Genomic DNA, 19334 nt, shown 5'->3' on the forward strand with positions numbered 1-19334 from the left:
GGTTTTTTGCCCCCACTGCTCCCCTTGGGAGGCTGCTCCAGAACTTCACTCCTCTGATGGGTAGAAACCTTCGCCTAGTTTCAAAGCTAAACTTGTTGATGGCCAGTTTATAGCCATTTGTTCTTGTGGCCACATTGGCACTTAACTTAAATAACTTCTCTCTCTCCCTGGTATTTATCCCTCTGATGTATTTAAAGAGAGCGATCAGATCTCCCCATAGCCTTCATTTGGCTAGGCTAACCAAGCCAAGCTCTTTGAGTCTCCTCTCAAAAGGCAGGTTTTCCATTCCTCGGATCATCCTAGTAGACCTTCTCTGCACCTGTTCCAGTGTGAATCCATCTTTCTTAAACATGGGAGACCAGAACTGCACACAGTATTCCAGATGAGGACTCATCAGTGCCTTGTATAATGGTACTAACACTTCCCTGTCTCTACTGGAAATACCTCGCCTGATGCACCCCAGAACTGCATTTGCCTCTTCATGGCCGCGTCACATTGATGACTCATAGTCATCCTGGGATCAACCAATACACCCAGGTCTTTCTCCTCCTTTGTCATTTCCAACTAATGAGTCCCCAGTTTATAGCAAAAATTCTTATTGTTAGTCCCTAAATGCATGACTTTGCACTGTTAAATATCATCCCATTTCTATTACTCCAGTTTACAAGATCATCCAGATTTTCTTGTATGATATTCCGGTCCTCCTCCATATTGGCAATACCTCCCAACGTTGTGTCGTCTGCAAATTTTATTAGAACACTCCCACTTTTTGTGCAAAGGTCAGTAATAAAAATGTTAAATAAGGTTGGTCCCAAGACTGACCCCGAGGAACTCCACTAGTAACCTCCCTTTAGCCTGACAGTTCACCTTTCAGTATGACCCATTGTAGTCTCCCCTTTAACCACTTCCTTATCCACCTTTCAGTTCTCATATTAATCCACATCTTCTCCAATTTAACTAATAATTTCTCATGTAAAATTTGTATCAAATACCTTACTGACATCCAGGTAGATTAGATCTACTGCATTTCCTTCATCTAAAAAATCAATTCTCTTCTCAAAGAAAGATAGTAACTTAGGGTATGTCTTCATTAGCAACATTAAAGCGCTGCCTCATGGCTGTGTAGTGCTGGGAGAGAGCTCTCCCCAAAAGAACCCACCCTCCACCAGGGGCACAGCTACCAGTGGTGGGAGCGCAGCGGTGGGAGCCTGAGCCTGAGCCCCAGCCTGGAAGATTTCAGCCAGAATTGTTGAACTTTGGCAAAGTTATAAGCAACCCAAACCAGGGTCTTAGAATGAGAAGTATCAGGCAACCTTAAGTAAAGGTGCTGTTACTAGCACCACCCAGGAGTGGTGGACCAGGAAGAGAGGGGGCAGAGGGCTAGCAGAAATATTGTGGGGACTGATCTATGTTTCTGCCTCTGTGTTTTGTTCCCTGTAAACTGTGTGTGTGGCTGCTGTGTCTCCCCCAGCTCCAGGTGCTTGGCAAGCTGTCCCCGCAGGCCCCTCCTCGTGATGCTCTGTATGTGCCAGATCTGGGCCCTCCCCTTGGCAACTGCCCCCCTCTGTACCCAGAGATGGTGTGAGACAGGGCAGCCAATGTAGTGAGCGAGCCCCGTCACAGTGTATTAGAAATGCTAGTTAATAAACACAACTACGATATAGTTGGTATTACAGACCTGGTGGGATAATCCGCATGACTGGAATATTAGTATAGAACGGCACAACTTGCTCAGGAAGGACATTCAGGGAAAAAGGGAGGAGGTGTTGCCTTATTTATCAAAGCTGTGTACACTTGGAAATAGGAGACACTTGTTGAAAGTCTCTGGGTAAGGATAAAAGCGGATAAAAAACAAGGGTGATGGCATGCTAGGGGGTCTACAACAGACCACCTGACCAGCGAGAAGAGGTGAATGAGGCTTTTTTTAAACAACTAACAAAATCACCCAAAGCACAGGACTTGGTGGTGATGAGGGATTTCAACTACCCAGACATCTGTTGGGAAAATAACACAGCAGGGCACAGATTGTACAAGTTATTGGAATGTTTTAGAGACAATTTTTTATTTCAGAAGGTGGAGACAGCTACTAGGGGAGAGGCTGGTCTAGATTTTATTTTTGATAAATAGGGAGGAACTGGTTGAGAATTTGAAAGTGGAAGGAAGCTTGGGTGACAGTGATCATGAAAGGACAGAGTTCATGATTCTAAGGAATGGTAGGAGGAAAACAGCACAATAAAGAAAATGGATTTCAAGAAGGCAAACTCAGGGAGTTGGTAGGTAGGATCCTATGGGAAGCAAGTCTACGGGAGAATACAGTTTAAGAGGTTTGGCAGTTTTTCAAAGGGACTTTTATGAAAGGTACAAGAGCAAACTATCCCACTGCATAGGAAAGATAGGAAGTATGGCCAGAACCCACCCTGGCTTCACCAGGAGATCTTCAATAATCTGAAACTCAAAAACAAACAAACAAAAGAGAGTTACAAAAAGTGGAAACTAGGTCAAATTACAAAGGATGAATATAAAAAACCAGCATAAGTCTGTAGGGACAAAACTAGAACGGCCAAGGCACAAAATGAGATTAAACGAGCTAGAGACATAAAGGGTAACAAGAAAACATTCTACAAATAGAGTATCTGGGTTGGAAGGGACCTCAGGGGGTCAATCTAGTCCAATCCCCAGACAGATTTTTGCTGAGATCCCTAAATGGCCCCTCAAGGACTGAACTCACAACCCTGGGTTCAGCAGGCCAATGCTCAAACCCACCTCCCTTTAGATGACATTAGAAGCAAGAGGAGGATGAAGGACAGGGTAGGTCCATTACTCAATGAGGGGGAAAAATAACAACAGAATATGTGGAAATGGCAGAAGTGCTAAATGTCTTTTTTGTTCTGGTTTTCAACAAAAAGATTAGTAGTGATTGGACGTCTAACACAGTGAATGCCAGTGAAAAGGAGGTAGGATCAGAGGCTAAAATAGGGAAAGAACAAGTTAAAAATTACTTAGATAAGTTAAATGTCTTCAAGTCACCAGGGCCTGATGAAATGCATCCCAGAATACTCAAGGAGCTGACTGAGGAGATCTCTGAGCCATTAGCAGTTATCTTTGCAAAATCATGGAAGATGGGGGAGATTCCAGAGGACTGGAAAAGGGCAATTCTAGTGACAAGCTATAAAAAGGGAAATAAGGACAATCCAGGGAATTACAGACCAGTCGGCTGAACTTCTGTACCTGGAAACATAATGGAGCAAATAACTAAGCAATCAGTTTGCAAACACCTAGAAGAAAATAAGGTGATAAATAAGAGCATGGATTTCTCAAGAACAAATTGTGTCAAACCAACCTAGCAGGTTTCTTTGACAGGGTAACAAACCTTGTGGATAAGGGGGAAGTGGTAGATGTGGTATATCTCGACTTTAGTAACGCTTTTGATACAGTCTCACGTGACCTTCTCATAAACAAACCAGGGAAATAAAACTTAGATGGAGCTACTATAAGGTGGGTGCAAAACTGGTTGTAAAACCGTTACCAGAGAATAGTTATCAGTGGTTCACAGTCATGCTGGAAGGGCATAACAATGGGGTCCTGCAGGGATCAGTTCTGGATCTGGTTCTGTTCAACATCTTCATTAATGATAATTAATGATAATGGCATGCAGAGTACAAAGTTTGCGGACGATACCAAGCTGGGAGGGTAGGATTAAAATTCAAAATGATCTGGACAAACTGGAGAAATGGTCTGAAGTAAATAGGATGAAATCCAATTCGGACAAATACAAAGTACTCCACTTCGGAAGGAACAATGTTACACACATACAAAATGGGAAATGACTGCCTAGGAAGGAGCACTGCAGAAAGGGATCTGGGGGTGATAGTGGATCACAAACTAAACATGAGTCCAGCTAGTGACCATTGGATCATCCTTCCTCTCTTAGAGCACCGAACTTCTCAACAAGCTGCCCAAACCCCCTTAACTCTACCCATAGGCACTGACTTCTAATAGCGCCGGTGGGTGTTCAACTTCCCTCTACCCCCAGCCCCGCCCCAACTCCACCCTGCCCGCCCCCCTCACCCCAACCCCTTTCCCGAAGTCTCCAGCCCCGCCCCATTCGACTCCTTCCCCAAATCCCTGCCCCAGCCCCGCGTCTTCCCCTGAGTGTGCCAAGTTCCCGCTCCTCCCCCATCCCTCCTGTAGCTTGTTACAGCTGCTTGGTGGCGATAAGTGCTGGGAGGGAGGAGCGGGGTTGCCGCTCGCTTAGGGAAGGAGACAGAGGAGGAGGTGAAGCAGGGGGGTGGGGCGGGGAGCGTGGCTGCCGGTGGGTGCAGAGCACCCACTAATTTTTCCCAGTCAGTGCCTATGACTCTACCCCTCACCAGTAACTACCTCCCCTCAAAAGCCAGAGGTTGCCAGCTCGGGTGACTTTTACCTTGAGTATCATGGTGATTGGTGTTAAAGCCCCAACTCCTGGGATTATGGGGGAAATCTCCGTTTTTAAAAAAAAAGGACTTTTTAGCCCTCATGATTGTGGAGAAAAGCTTGAAAACATGGCCCATGCAGGGCTGCCCGGGGGAGGGGCGGAAAGTGGGGCAATTTGCCCCAGGCCCTGAGCCCCGCAGGGGCCCCGACGAGAGTTTTCAGGGGCCCCTATGAGAGTTTTCGGCAGCAGGTCCTTCAGTGCTGCCAAACACACCCGGATCGAGTGAAGGACCCACTGCCGAAGACCCGGAGCTTCTTCCAGCGGCAATTCAGCGGCGAGGGCTCCTTCCGCTCCGGGTCTTGGGCGGCAATTCAGCGGCGAGGGCTCCTTCCGCTCCGAGTCTTCGGCGGCAATTCAGCGGCGAGGGCTCCTTCCGCTCCGGGTCTTCGGCGGCAATTCAGCGGCGAGGGCTCCTTCCGCTCCGGGTCTTGGGCGGCAATTCAGCGGTGAGGGCTCCTTCCGCTCCGGGTCTTCGGCGGCAATTCAGCGGCGAGGGCTCCTTCCGCTCCGGGTCTTCGGCGGCAATTCAGCGGCGAGGGCTCCTTCCGCTCCGAGTCTTGGGCGGCAATTCAGCGGCGAGGGCTCCTTCCGCTTACCTGGGCCCATGAGCTTTGGCTATGAAGGCCCCGTGTTAGGCCGTGTCTATGCTACAAACTTTGGTCAACACAAGTTACGTCGGCGTCCAGCTGCCAAAGTTTGTATATTGCTCGTGCACATGCCTACCTGGCTGCTTGCGTCGACACTCATGTACTGACCAGAAGTGCTTGTGTCAAGGCAAAGTGTGGTGCACCACAGGTAGGTATCCCAGTGTGCCAGGCACCACTATTCAGTGCAATGTCTTTGGGGAATTTTTTGCACTGTGGTGTAGGGTAGAAATGACTCACCCTGTATTTGCAGACCTGTGGGACTTACTGCAACAATGGGGAACATGACAGTTTCTTGGAGGACAGTTTGCTGAGGGACGCAGCGAAAAACAATTCCAGATTATGGGTGGCGTTCACAGAGCAGCTGCTGGCAGCAGAGTATCACTTCTGGGCTTGAGAAACGAGCACCAGCTAGTCCTGGACTGGTACGTTATGTTCTCCTGAGAACTCTCGATGAAACTTCCATGGAGGTTTCTAGGGATGACACTGGCAGCCGTATTTCTTCCAACACAGGAGGACTGGACTGGCTGCGTGGTTGAAGGAGGCTTTAGAAGAGCACTTCAATGGTCGGTCCCAGTAGCGTTCTGTGCTGGCATGTGCTCTGGGCTGGAAGCTATGGGTGCTGCTGGGAACTGCGTAGAACTTGCACTACATTGGTAAATAGACTGAGTTTTCTTGAAGCTATTAATTATGCAGTGCTTGCTGTCCAAGGGCTGAGTGCACTCAGTGCCACCCTGCACTCTGGAATGTGGGCTGTGAAGTTATACACAGCAGTTTATTCTCCACAAATATACATGTACTGAGTGGCAAACCCCAGGCAGAAGAGCAACAGGTGATGCAATACAAAGTTTTTACATAAATGAACAGAACGTGACTTTAAAATTGGAAAGGCAACAAACAGTTCTGTGTGGTTCAGCACGTGAATGTAGTCCATTGTGGCTACACACACACACACACACACACACACACACACACACACACACACGGTTCTCACAGGTCAGGTATATGAGGCTGTGGTTTTCTTTGCTGTCCCTCAGCGGGGTGTGGTAGGGTACTGCTGCAGCCTGTGACACCACATAACATGGTGGGGGATGTAGGGAGCTGCTACCATGAAGTTCTCCAAGGATGGCAAGGACCTGTAGGTCAACCAGGGTCTGCAGCACTTGGTTTGCTCCCTGAGAAGCCCCATTGTGTCATAGAATATTAGGGATGGAAGAGATCTCAGGAGGTCACCTAGTCCAATCCCCTGCTCAAAGCAGGACCAAACCCAACTAAATCATCCCAGCCAGGGCTTTGTCAAGCCAGGCCTTAAAAACCTCTAAGGAAGGAGATTCCACCACCTCCCTAGGGAACCCATTTCAGTGCTTCACCACCCTCCTAATGAAATAGTGTTTCCTAACATCCAACCTAGACCTCCCGCACTGCAACTTGAGACCATTGCTCCTTGTTCTGTCATCTGCCATCACTTGAGAACAGCTGAGCTCCATCCTCTTTGGAAGGATTTATTATTTTATTATTTATTACTCCCCTCCAGGTAGTTGAAGGTTGCTATCAAATCCCCCCTCACTCTTCTCTTCTGCAGACTAAATAACTCCAGTTCCTTCAGCCTCCCCTCATAAGTCATGTGCTCCAGCCCCCTAATAATTTTTGTTGCCCTCTGCTGGACTCTCTCCAATTTATCCACATCCCTGCTGTAGTGGGGGGACCAAAACTGGACACAGTACTCCAGGTGTGGCCTCACAAATAGAGGGGAATGCTGGCAATGCTCCTACTAATGCATCCCAATATGCTGGTGGCCTTCTTGGCAACAAGGGCACACTGCTGACTCATATCCAGCTTCTTGTCCACTGTAATCCCCAGGTCCTTTTCTGCAGAACTGCTGCTTAGCCAGTCGGTCCCCAGCCTGTACATGGGATTCTTCCTTCCTAAGTGCATTCATCCAATCCATACTTTTTTAACTTGCTTGCAAGGATACTGTGGGAGACCGTATCAAAAGCTTTGCTAAAATCAAGATATATCACATCCACCTTCCAGAAAACACCATCCTAGCCACCATGGATGTAGAAGCTCTCTACACAAACATCCCACACACTGATGGAATACAAGCTGCCAGGAACAGTATCCCTGATGATGCCACAGCACAACTAGTTGCTGAGCTCTGTGCCTTTATCCTCACACACAACTAATTCCAGATCAGTGGCACCACTATGGGCATCCACATGGCCCCACAATATGCCAACATTTTTATAGCTGACCTGGAACAACGCTTCCTCAGCTCTCGTCCACTCATGCCCCTTCTCTACCTACGCTACATTGATGACATCTTCATCATCTGGACCCATGGGAAGGAGACTCTGGAAAAATTCCACCACAATTTCAACAGCTTCCACCCCACCATCAACCTCAGCCTGGACCAATCTACCCAGCAGGTCCACTTCCTAGACACCACAGTGCAAATAAGTGATGGTCACATTAACACCACCCTATACTGAAAACCCACCGACTGCTATGCATACCTTCATGCCTCCAGCTTCCATCCCAGGCACACCACAAGATCCATTGTCTACAGCCAAGCGCTGAGGTACAACCGCATCTGCTCCAACCCCTCAGACAGAGACCAACACCTACAAAATCTTCACCAAGCATTCTCAAAACTACAATACCCACACAAGGAAATAAGGAAACAGATCAACAGAGCCAGATGTGTACCCAGAAGCCTCCTACTGCAAGACAAGCCCAAGAAAGAAACCAACAGGACTCCACTGGCCATCACATACAGTCCCCAGCTCAAACCCCTCCAACGCATCATCAGGGATCTACAACCCATCCTGGACAATGATCCCACACTTTCACAGGCCTTGGGTGGCAGGCCAGTCCTCGCCCACAGACAACCTGCCAACCTGAAGCATATTCTCACCAGTAACTGCACACTGCACCATAGTAACTCTAGCTCAGGAACCAATCCATGCAACAAACCTCGATGCCAACTCTGCCCACATATCTACACCAGCAACACCATCACAGGACCTAACCAGATCAGCCACACCATCACCGGTTCATTCACCTGCACGTCCACCAATGTAATATATGCCATCATATGCCAGCAATGCCCCTCTGCTATGTACATTGGCCAAACTGGACAGTCCCTACGTAAAAGGATAAATGAACACAAATCAGATATTAGGAATAGCAATATACAAAAACCTGTAGGAGAATATTTCAATCTCCCTGGACACACAATAGCAGATTTAAAGGTAGTCATCCTGCAGCAAAAAAACTTCAGGACCAGACTTCAAAGAGAAACTGCTGAGCTCCAGTTCATCTGCAAATTTGATACCATCAGCTCAGGATTAAACAAAGACTGTGAATGGCTTGCCAACTACAAAACCAGTTTCTCCTCCCTTGGTGTTCACACCTCAACTTCTAGAACAGGGCCTCATCCTCCCTGATTGAACTAACCTCGTTATCTTCAGCCTGATTCTTGCTTGCTTATATATACCTGCCTCTGGAAATTTCCACTACTTGCATCCGACGAAGTGGGTATTCACTCACGAAAGCTCATGCTCCCAAACGTCTGTTAGTCTATAAGGTGCCAGAGGATTCTTTGTTGCTTTTACAGATCCAGACTAACACGGCTCCCCTCTGATACCTGACACATCCACTGCTTTCCCCATATTCACAGAGCCAGTTATCTCATCATAGAAGGCAATCAGGTTGGTCAGGCATGACTTGCCCTTAGTGAATCCATGTTGAATGTTCCTGATCACCTTCCTCTCCTCCAAGTGCTTCAAAATGGATTCCTTGAGGACCTGCTCCATGATTTTGCTGGGGACTGAAGTGAAGCTGACCGGTCTGTAGTTTCCTGGGTTCTCTTTCTTCCCTTTTTAAAAGATAGGCAGTATATTTGCCTTTTCCCAAACATCCGGGACCTCCCCCAGTCGCCACGAATTTTCAAGGATAATGGCCAACGGCTCTGTAACCCACATCATGTCCTGCTGCATCTCCCTCCCCTTGTCCTGCTGGGCCTTCCTCCTCTCTGCTCCTCCCTTCTCCAGGCTGATGGACATATGGCCCTCTAGGCCCCGTGTCCTCCCCAGTCTTCTTCCTCCTCCTCCTCAGGGTCAGGCTTCTGCGGGCCTGGAGGGGGACCGCTCAAGCCACAATGGCAGCAGCCACAGAGAAAACACACAGACGCCTCACTGGATTTACAGGCACAACGGAAAGGGGCAGACGCATTTCAGAACTCCCTGCCTCTATTGCTTATTGACACTTCAGCTTTGGGGCGCATCTGCCCAGAACCACTCTCCAGCCCCAGCCCACTAAGAGAAGGGGGGGGGGAGGATTTTTGGTTGCATGAAACAATAAAGTGTCATTGGCTGTAGCACGGGCCTGAGTGCAGGGCAATGGCACTGAACGTTGGCGCTATTTTCCACAGGCGCTGGTGGCTTTAGCTGATCTCACTCCTGAGGGGAACAAAGGCACAGAGCCCAGAGTGTCCCGGGCACATGTGCCATTAGCCTGTGCACTGCAATGGTGCCAGCCGACTGGCTGCAGAGTGGCGTGGGAAAGTGTCCTGCTGTGGAGGAAGAAATAAGGCTGCCACCCCTAGAACCTCCGTGGAAATTTCACTGAGATCTCTCAGGAGAACATAACGTAAGAACAGCCACACTGGGTCAGACAAAGATCCATCTAGCCCAGTGTCCTGTCTGCCGACAGTGGCCAGTGCCAGGTGCCCCAGAGGAAATGAACAGAGCAGAGCGATTATCAAGTGAGGATACAAGGGACACCCCCGTGTCCCTAACCCTCCTGCTCCGCATCCCCCCCCCCCACCTGGCCATACAGGGGAAAAGCAGATGCCTCCGCTACCTCTGTTTGTTGTGCCTCCAGCTCGTCTCCTCCGAGTGAACAAGGACAAGTTGATACTGGTGTCTTGTTAGCGTGAGGATGGGCCAGGCACTCTCTTTACATGTACACATCACCAGGAGAAATGCACACACAATCTTACCCAAGTTCCCTTCCTTGGCATCAGGCTCCTTCGCGCTTGTCTGGAGGCACTGGCAAGACGGTGGCGGAGTCTCAGAGGGGTCCCTGGCTTGCGGCGGCTGGAGTGCGCTGCTGCATCTCCCCCTTCCTTCTCCTCGCTGTTCATGGTGGGGTCTCTGCCCGTATGGCATGGAGCTCGGTGTAAACGCGGAACTGGGGGAGCTCTGTCGTTGGTCTCCCTGCTGCTGGTCCCTGCTGTACCCTTTCTCCTGCACCCCCAGGCAAGCTGTTTCTACAGCTGTTCAGAGCTGGGCTCCCGACAGGCCCTGGAGATCCATTACCTCCTGCCTACTAGTGCCAGAGCGCATCTAGTGCCCAGGGCCGGCACGGTCGGCTGGGCAGTTGCACACAACAAGGGGGAGCTGCTAGGTGTGCACGCCCCAGCGGCCAGTCGGGACGAGGCGGCAGGGGTTTAGAGCAGGGGGCAGGTGCTCTCCAGGCTCTGTGACCCTGAGCAGTGGAGTTTACAGCTGTGCCTGAGGTGCTCATCGTCACAGGGAAAGGGGCGCTGTGGGAAGCGGATCACTGCAGCTCCCTGCCGCAGGACGAGGCTTGGTGCAGCCCAGATGGCACAGAGCTGCCAGACCCAGCCTTGCACCAACCTTTCCTGCTCCCCCGCGCCGGCAAAGGGAGGGTCTAGGGCATGCCTGGGGGGAGACAGCCACAATGGGGCAGTCCGTGGCTGGTGGCCCCAGGAATCGGAGGAGCACAGAGATCGTGACCTTTTCCCCAGAGCCTGGGCCAGGCCTGGGGACTGGCCTCAACTGCTACAGTGACTCAGCTGGGCATGTGGGCCCAATCCTGGCACAGGACCTGGGGAAGTGGCCAGAAGCTCCTCAGTTCCTGGGAGACCCCCCCCCCCATCATCCTGGAAGTGTCTGATGCTGGGTCCCCCAAAACTGAGGCATCTACAACTAGATGTCAGTGGTTAAAAGGTGGCATCCCTAAGTGCCCTTGCTTTAAGCCAGCACTCCCCCTGCACCTCGGAGGCAGGGACAGCTAACCCTGGGTTGTGAGTTCAATCCTTGAGGGCGTGTCGTAAACATACAGGATCAGAGGGGGAGCCGTGTTAGTCTGGATCTGTGAAAGCAGCAGAGTCCTGTGGCAGCTTATAGACTAACAGACGTTTTGGAGCATGAGCTTTCGTGGGTGAATACCCACTTCGTCGGGTGCATGTAGCCTAGGCATTGTCTACATGCATCCGACGAAGTGGGTATTCACCCACGAAAGCTCATGCTCCAAAACGTCTGTTAGTCTATAAGGTGCCACAAGACTCTTTGCTGCTTATACAGCTAAGGGTGGCATAAAATCCCTCTTTACCCTGTAAAGGGTTAATCCCTCCTTTACCTGTAAAGGGTTAAGAAGCTCAGATAACCTGGTTGGCACCTGACCAAAAGGACCAATAAGGGAACAAGATACTTTCAAATCTGTGGGGGAAGGTTTTTGTTTTGGGTTCCTTTGTTCTCTCTGGGTCAGCAAGGAACCAGGGCAGGGAAAATACATCTCCCTAAGCCATAGCTGAACTAAGCATCTAATATTACAAAAAGAGTAAGTAATAGCAAGAAAATGCGTTAGATTATCTTTTGTTGTAGCTTGTGAATTTTCCCTGTGCTAAGAGGGAAGTTTATTCCTGTTTTTGTAACTTTAAAGTTTGCCTAGAGGGGAAATCCTCTGTGTTTTAAATCTTTTTGTTACCCTGTAAAATTATCTTCCATCCTAATTTTACAGAGGTGATTCTTTTATCTTTTTTTTGTAAATAAACTTCTTTTAAGAACCTGATTGTTTTTCAGTGTCCTAAAGACCCAGGTTTAATCTGTGCTCACTTTGTAACCAATTGGTTAGAATATTATTCTCAAGCCTCCCCAGGAAAGGGGGTGTAGGGGTTTGGGGGGATATTTTGGGGGAGGTGGGGCTCCAAGTGGCCCTCCCTAAACATTTGTTTAAATCACTTGATGGTGGCAGCAATACCAAGGGCAAGGAAGGAATTTGTGCCTTGGGAAAGTTTTAAACCTAAGCTGGTAAAAAATAAGCTTAGGGGGTTTTTCATGCGGGTCCTGACATCTGTACCCCAAAGTTCAGAGTGAGGAGGGAACCCTGACATGGTGGGATAATTTTGAACCAGAAGCATAGACCTGAGGAGTTTAAAAACATTTTTTCTTTTGGCTGCTTAAAAGCCAGAGAGGTGGGTTTTTTTGGTAGCTGAAAGCAGCTGGAGTTTTTTTCTCTGCCTCACGGCAGAGTAGTTAAGTCCTGCAAGGGAATTCACAAGCTGTTTTTTTTTCTTTTCTTTCTAGATCTCAGGTTAAGCGAGGCTAAGTGTAGAAAGGCTAGGATGACAGAAAGTGAAGTCCAGAAAAAACCAGAATTAGCCAGATTGGAAGCTGAAGAGAGACAGAAAGAACATGAAAGACAGATGGCCTTAAAGTGTTTGGAGTTGGACGCAGAGGAGAGGAAACAGGCAAAACACTTGGAGGCAGAGGCGAAACACTTGGATATGGAGTTAGAGCTGAAGTGCTTCGATCTGGAAAGGGCTAAGCTGGGTCTACCAGATAACGCTAACAATCCTTCTCCCGGTGCCGCTCCCCATTCCAAAACATTCCCCACCTACAAGGCAGGCGATGATACAAAGGCCTTCTTACAAAAATTTCGAAAGAGCCTGCCTTGTGCACAGCATCTGTACAGACCAGTATATGGTGGAGCTGAGGCCGCAGCTCAGTGGACCCTTCACAGAGGTGGCAGCTGAAATGCCTAAGGAACACATGAACAGTTATGTATCAGAGGGGAGCCGTGTTAGTCTGGTTCTGTAGAAGCAGCAAAGAATCCTGTGGCACCTTATAGACTAACAGACGTTTTGCAGCATGAGCTTTCGTGGGTGAATACCCACTTCTTCGGATGCAAGTATTCACCCACGAAAGCTCATGCTGCAAAACGTCTGTTAGTCTATAAGGTGCCACAGGATTCTTTGCTGCATGAACAGTTATGAACTTTATAAAAACAAGGCCAGAATTAGAATGGGGCTAACACCTGAGCACGCCCGTCGGCGGTTCAGAGCCCTGAAGTGGAAACCAGACGTGGCATTTTCCCGACACGCCTACCACATTGTAAAAAATTGTGATGTCTGGATATCAGGAGCAAGTGCTGAATCTCTGGAAAATCTGTCCTTCCTAATGCAAATGGAGCAGTTCTTAAAGAGTGTTCCTGAGGAAACAGAAAGGTACATCCTAGATGGGAAGCCCAAAACTGTAATCAAGGCAGGGGAGATTGAAACCAAATGGATGAAGGTGGCAGAAAAGAAAAAAACACTAGTAGCAGTTGGAGGGAATATCAGAAGGGGAAACCCGAAACAAAACCCTACCACCAGGGGCAGCCCAAGGCCCCACCTACGTCCCAAGGAAAACCCCAAACCCTTTACCAGGGACCAGTCAGCTGGACGATGTTTTAAATGTAATGAGCTGGGGCATGGAAAGGCCAACTGCCCTAGAACCCCCACAGATTGCAGTTCATTAGACCAGAATCACACCAAAGGTCCCCGGGCCCAGATGCCTCTCAGATACCCTCAGAGCAAAGGGAAAACGTAAGTGTGGCCGGGAAGAAGGTTATCGCATGCAGAAACACTGGAGCACAGGTGTCAGCTATCCACCAATCCTTAGTGGACCCCAAATTCATCAACCCAGATGCCCAGGTCACGATTCAACCCTCCATGTAAAACTCTCTAAACTTGCCTACAACCAAGTTGCCTGTCCAGTACAAGGGCTGGTCAGGAATGTGGACTTTTGCGGTCTCTGATGATTATCTGATTCCCATGCTTCTGGGGAAGACTTGGCCAACCATGTGAGCTAGCCAAGAGGGTGGGAATGGTCACCCACAGCCAGGCTAAGCAAACCTTCACACCTAGCTCCGTTCCTGTGCTTTCTACAAGGGCCCAGTCTGTGTTACCCGAGACCCAGACTGAGGTGGTGGAACCAGACCCCATGCCAGTGTCTGTGACAGCAGTAGTGGATCCAGTCGCACAGAGTCAGTCTCAAAACCAGAACTGGCGGAGCAACCAGCACCAGAACTATTGCCAGCACTGAATCCAGCACTTGCAACCCCGTCTACAACTCCAATGCCAGAGGGCATCACGAGCCTGCACTGGCAGCAGCAGATAAACCTACGCAAGAGGCTCAGCCGGAGCTGAAACACAACCTAGTGCACCAGCGGAGAGCGGTTCACAGTCAACGGAAACAGCCCCATCACCTACATCACTTCCAGAGGGACCAAACCCAAGTCCACAATCCAATGAGGAGCTGATGTCTCCAGCACTAAGGGAACAGTTCCAGGCCGAGCAGGAAGCAGATGACAGCCTCCAGGGAGCTTGGACAGCGGCACAGAGCACCCCACCACCTCTCAGCTCTTCTAACCGATCCCGGTTTGTTGTAGAAAGAGGACTTTTATACAAGGAAACTCTTTCTGGTGGACACCAGGAGGACTGGCCTCCTCAGAGACAGTTGGTAGTTCCAACTAAGTACCGGGTAAAGCTCTTGAGCTTCGCCCACTATCGTCCTAGTGGCCAGGCTGGGGTGAAAAGGACCAAAAACCATTTGGGGAAGTCATTCCACTCAGAGGGGATGGGCAAGGATATTTCTACCTATGTCCAGTCTTGTGAGTGTGCCAAAGAGTGGGAAAACCCCAAGACCAGGTCAAAGCCCCTCTCCAGCCACTCCCCATAATTGAGGCTCCATTTCAGCGAGTAGCTGTGGATATTCTGTGTCCTTTTCCAAAGAAGACCCCCAGAGGAAAGCAGTACCTACTGACTTTCGTGGATTTTGCCACCCGATGGCCGGAAGCAGTAGCTCTAAGCAACACCAGGGCTAAAAGTGTGTGCCAGGAATTAACAGACATTTTTGCCAGGGTAGGTTGGTCGTCCGACATCCTTACAGATTCGGGAACTAATTTCCTGGGAGGGACCATGAAAAGCCTGTGGGAAGCTCATGGGGTGAATCACTTGGTGGCCACTCCTTACCACCATCAAACCAATGGCCTGGTGGAGAAGTTTAATGGAACTTTGGGGGCCATGATACGTAAATTCGTGAATGAACACTCCAGTGATTGGGACCTAGTGTTGCAGCAGTTGCTCTTTGCCTACAGGGCTGTACCACATCCCAGTTTAGGGTTTTCACCATTTGAACTTGTGAATGGCCACGAGGCTAAGGGGCCATTACAGTTGGTGAAGCAGCAATGGGAGGGGTTTACGCCTTCTCCAGGAACTAACATTCTGGACTTTGTAAGCAACCTACAAAGCACCCTCCGACACCCTTTAGCCCTTGCTAGAAAAAACTTAAAAGATGCTCAGGAAGAGCAAAAGGCCTGGTATGAGAAACATGTCAGAGAGCGTTCCTTCACAGTAGGGGACCAAGTCATGATCTTGAAGGTGCTCCAGGCCCATAAGATGGAAGCATTGTGAAAAGGGCCATTCATGGTCCAAGAGTGCCTGGAAGCTGTTAACTATCTCATAGCATCCCCCACCTCAAACCTAAAGCCTAAGGTGTACTATGTTAATTCTCTAAAGCCCTTTTATTCCAGAGAGTTAAAGGTTTGTCCGTTTACAGCACAGGGAGGAGATGACGCTGAGTGGCCTGAAGGTGTCTACTACAAAGGAAAAATGGTGGTGTGGAAGAGGTGAATCTCTCCATGACCCTTGGACATATGCAGCAACAGCAGATCAAAAAGCTGTGCACAAGCTTCGCGCCAATGTTCTCAGCCACCCCAGGATGGACTGAATGGGCATAGCACTCCATTGACACACGTAATGCTTGCCCAATTAGAGCCCGACCTTACCAGGTGTCTCCTCAAGCCAAAACTGCTATAAAACGGGAAATCCAGGACATGCTACAAATGGGTGTAATCTGCCCCTCTAACAGTGCATGGGCATCTCCAGTGGTTCTAGTTCCCAAGCCAGACGGGGAGATACACTTTTGCGTGGACTACCATAAGCTAAATGCTGTAACTCACCCAAAACAACTATCCAATGCCACGCACCGATGAGCTATTGGAGAAACTGGGATGTGCCCCGTTCATCTCCACCTTAGACTTAACCAAGGGGTACTGGCAATACCGCTGGATGAATCTGCCAAGGAAAGGTCAGCCTTCATCATCCATGTAGGTCTGTATACATTTAATGTGCTCCCTTTCAGGCTGCAAAATGCACCTGCCACTTTCCAAAAACTTGTAGATAGTCTCCTAGCAGAATTGGGAAAATCTGCAGTGGCCTACCTTGATGATGTGGCCATCTTTTCTAATTCATGGGCAAAACACCTGAAGCATCTGCAAAAAGTCTTCGAGCGCATAAGAAAGGCAGAACTAACTGTTAAGGCTAAAAAGTGTCAAATAGGCCTAAACAAAGTGATTTACCTTGGACACCAGGTGGGTCAAGGAACTATCAACCCCCTACAGGCCAAAGTGGAGGCTATCCAAAAGTGGCCTGTCCCAAGGTCAAAAAAAAAGGTCCAGTCCTTCTTAGGCTTGGCTGGATATTACAGGCGATTTAAACCACACCACAGCCAAATCGCTGCCCCACTAATAGACCTAACCAAAAAGAAACAGCCAAATGCAGTTCAGTAAACTGAAGAGTGTCAAAAGGCCTTTAACCAGCTCAAAGCAATCACTCATGTCTGACTCCGTGCTAAGGGCCCCAGACTTTGACAAACCGTTCCTAGTAACCACAAATGCATCCAAGCGTGGTGTGGGAGCAGTTTTAATGTAGGAAGGACCAGATCAAAAATTCCATCCTGTCGTGTTTCTCAGCAAAAAACTGTCTGAGAGAAAATGCCACTGGTCAATCAGCGAAAAAAAAAAAAAGTTACGCCATTGTATACTCTTTGAAGAAGCTACGCCCATACGTTTGGGGACAGCGTTTCCACCTGCAAACTGACCATGCTGCGCTAAAGTGGCTACACACCATCAAAAACAATAACAAAAAACTTCTTCGTGGAGTTTAGCTCTCCAAAGTTTTAATTTTGAAATACAACACATTTCAGAAGCTTCTAACAAAGTGGCTGATGCACTCTCCCATAAAAGTTTCCCAAAATCAACTGGTTAAAATCATCCTTAAAATGTAAAAAATATTGTTAGGTTTTATATAATCAGTAGTGTATCTAGAGGTGCATGTGTCTTATTAATTCTGTTTATTCCTAGAGCTCCAGGAAGAAATCACAGCCAGTGTGCAGCAGGCTGTCCAGCACTGTCTGTGATTTGGGAGGCGTGTCATAAACATACAGCTAAGGGTAGCATAAAATCCCTCTTTACCCTGTAAAGGGTTAATCCCTCCTTTACCTGTAAAGGGTTAATCCCTCCGTTACCTGTAAAGGGTTAAGAAACTCAGATAACCTGGTTGGCACCTGACCAAAAGGACCAATAAGGGGACAAGATACTTTCAAATCTGTGGGGGAAGGTTTTTGTTTTGGGTTCCTTTGTTCTCTCCAGGTCAGCAAGGAACCAGGGCAGGGAAAATACATCTCCCTAAGCCATAGCTGAACTAAGCATCTAATATTACAGAAATAGTAAGTAATAGCAAGAAAATGCGTTAGATTATCTTTTGTTGTAGCTTGTGAATTTTTCCCGTGCTAAGAGGGAGGTTTATTCCTGTTTTTGTAATTTTAAAGTTTTGCCTAGAGGGAAAATCCTCTGTGTTTTAAATCTTTTTGTTACCTTGTAAAAGTTATCTTCCATCCTAATTTTACAAAGGTTATTATTATTATTTTTTTTTAAATAAACTTCTTTTAAGAACCTAATTGTTTTTCAGTGTCCTAAAGACCCAGGGGGTTTAATCTGTGCTCATTTTGTAACCAATTGGTTAGGATATTATTCTCAAGCCTCCCCAGGAAAGGGGGTGTAGGGGCTTGGGGGGATATTCTGGGGGAGGTGGGGCTCCAAGTGGCCCTCCCTAAATGTTTGTTTAAATCACTTGATGGTGGCAGCGATACCAAGGGCAAGGAAGGAATTTGTGCCTTGGGGAAGTTTTAAACCTAAACTGGTAAAAATAACCTTAGGGTTTTTTTCATGCAGGTCCCCACATCTGTACCCCAAAGTTCAGAGTGGGGAGGAAACCCTGACAGGGGGCCATTTAAGGATCTGGGGCAAAAATCTGTCTGGGGATTGGTCCTGCTTTGAGCAGGGGGTTGGACTAGATACCTCCTGAGGTCCCTTCCAACCCTGAGATTCTGTGATTCTATAGCTACGTGTGGTGGGTACTCAGAGCCTACAGGTTCGGTCCCTGCTGAGCCCAGCTGTTTGGTGCAGCTGGAGCTGGGCATGGGGGAATGTGGCTTGATGACCTTTTCCTGCCCCCCTCCTGGGCTGGGTTGGTGCCAGAAGGTCCTGGTGTGCTCCAGAACTGTCGGCATGTGCCTTTGGCATCGCTAGGGAGGAGAGGGAGAAGCAGCAGCAGTGTAATTCAGGCAATGAATCAAACTGGGTACGAGAGCTGCAGAGCTGACACAACGATTAGTTCTTTGAATGTGGGTCAGAAAAGAGCCCAGCCTCCCGCCGCATTCGTCCAGCCCCGAGCACAGTGGGGCCCGGGCCCTGAGCGAGGTCTCCGAGTGCTGCGGCAATAATAGAACGACAGGAAAGCAGCATTTCATCCTCCCACAGGAGCCAAGTCACAATAATACGACGTGTTCTTCTCGACTGCTGCCAGGAAAGCCAGCGAGATGTGCAGCCGAATCAGCCGTGGAACAGCCGAATGGCTCGGTATGGCTCACTGGGGAGCCTGGGAGCTGGGAGCTGCACAGGTCAGCCCATCTCACAAGGGGAACTGCAGAACTGGAGCGGTCAGAGAATGATCAAGTACCTGGGAAAACTCCCTGTGCAGAGAGACTGAGACAGTTAGGGCTGCTAGAAAGGAGACAAATAAGAGGGGACATGATAAAAGTCTGTACATAATGACTGGTAGAGAAGGGAGATTGGAGCATCTGTTCTCCCTGTCTCATAAAAACGAGAGCAAGAGGACAATAAATGCCATTAAAATTCAAACCCTCTCAAAGGAAATATCTTTTATACTCAACATGTGATTAGACTGTGGAACTCTCTGCCACAGGAAGATGTTCAGGCCAAAGGATTAACAAGATTAAAAAAGAGATTGCATACAAGAATATGCAGAGTTAGAATAGTTAATGCTAACTAACATTTGGGGA

At 48.6% G+C, this 19334-nt stretch overlaps 1 protein-coding gene across 4 annotated transcripts in view; it reads right to left on the reverse strand.

Moving 5' to 3' along the window:
- The window catches only part of ARHGAP27 (Rho GTPase activating protein 27), a 79552-nt gene that overhangs the window by 56923 nt on the left and 3295 nt on the right, over nt 1–19334 (reverse strand). Inside the window, exon 1 of one of the 4 annotated variants that reach the window (XM_039504191.1) lies at nt 10124–10286. The exons of the other annotated variants lie outside the window; for them this stretch is intronic. Within the exon in view, the coding sequence (XP_039360125.1) occupies nt 10124–10267 (144 nt within the window). The 5' untranslated portion in view covers nt 10268–10286. Of the gene's footprint in view, nt 1–10123; nt 10287–19334 lie in introns of those variants that run through there. 4 annotated transcript variants of the gene reach the window in all.

This window comes from Mauremys reevesii, linkage group 17 (genome assembly GCF_016161935.1).
Source record: "Mauremys reevesii isolate NIE-2019 linkage group 17, ASM1616193v1, whole genome shotgun sequence".
NCBI lineage: Eukaryota > Metazoa > Chordata > Testudines > Geoemydidae > Mauremys > Mauremys reevesii.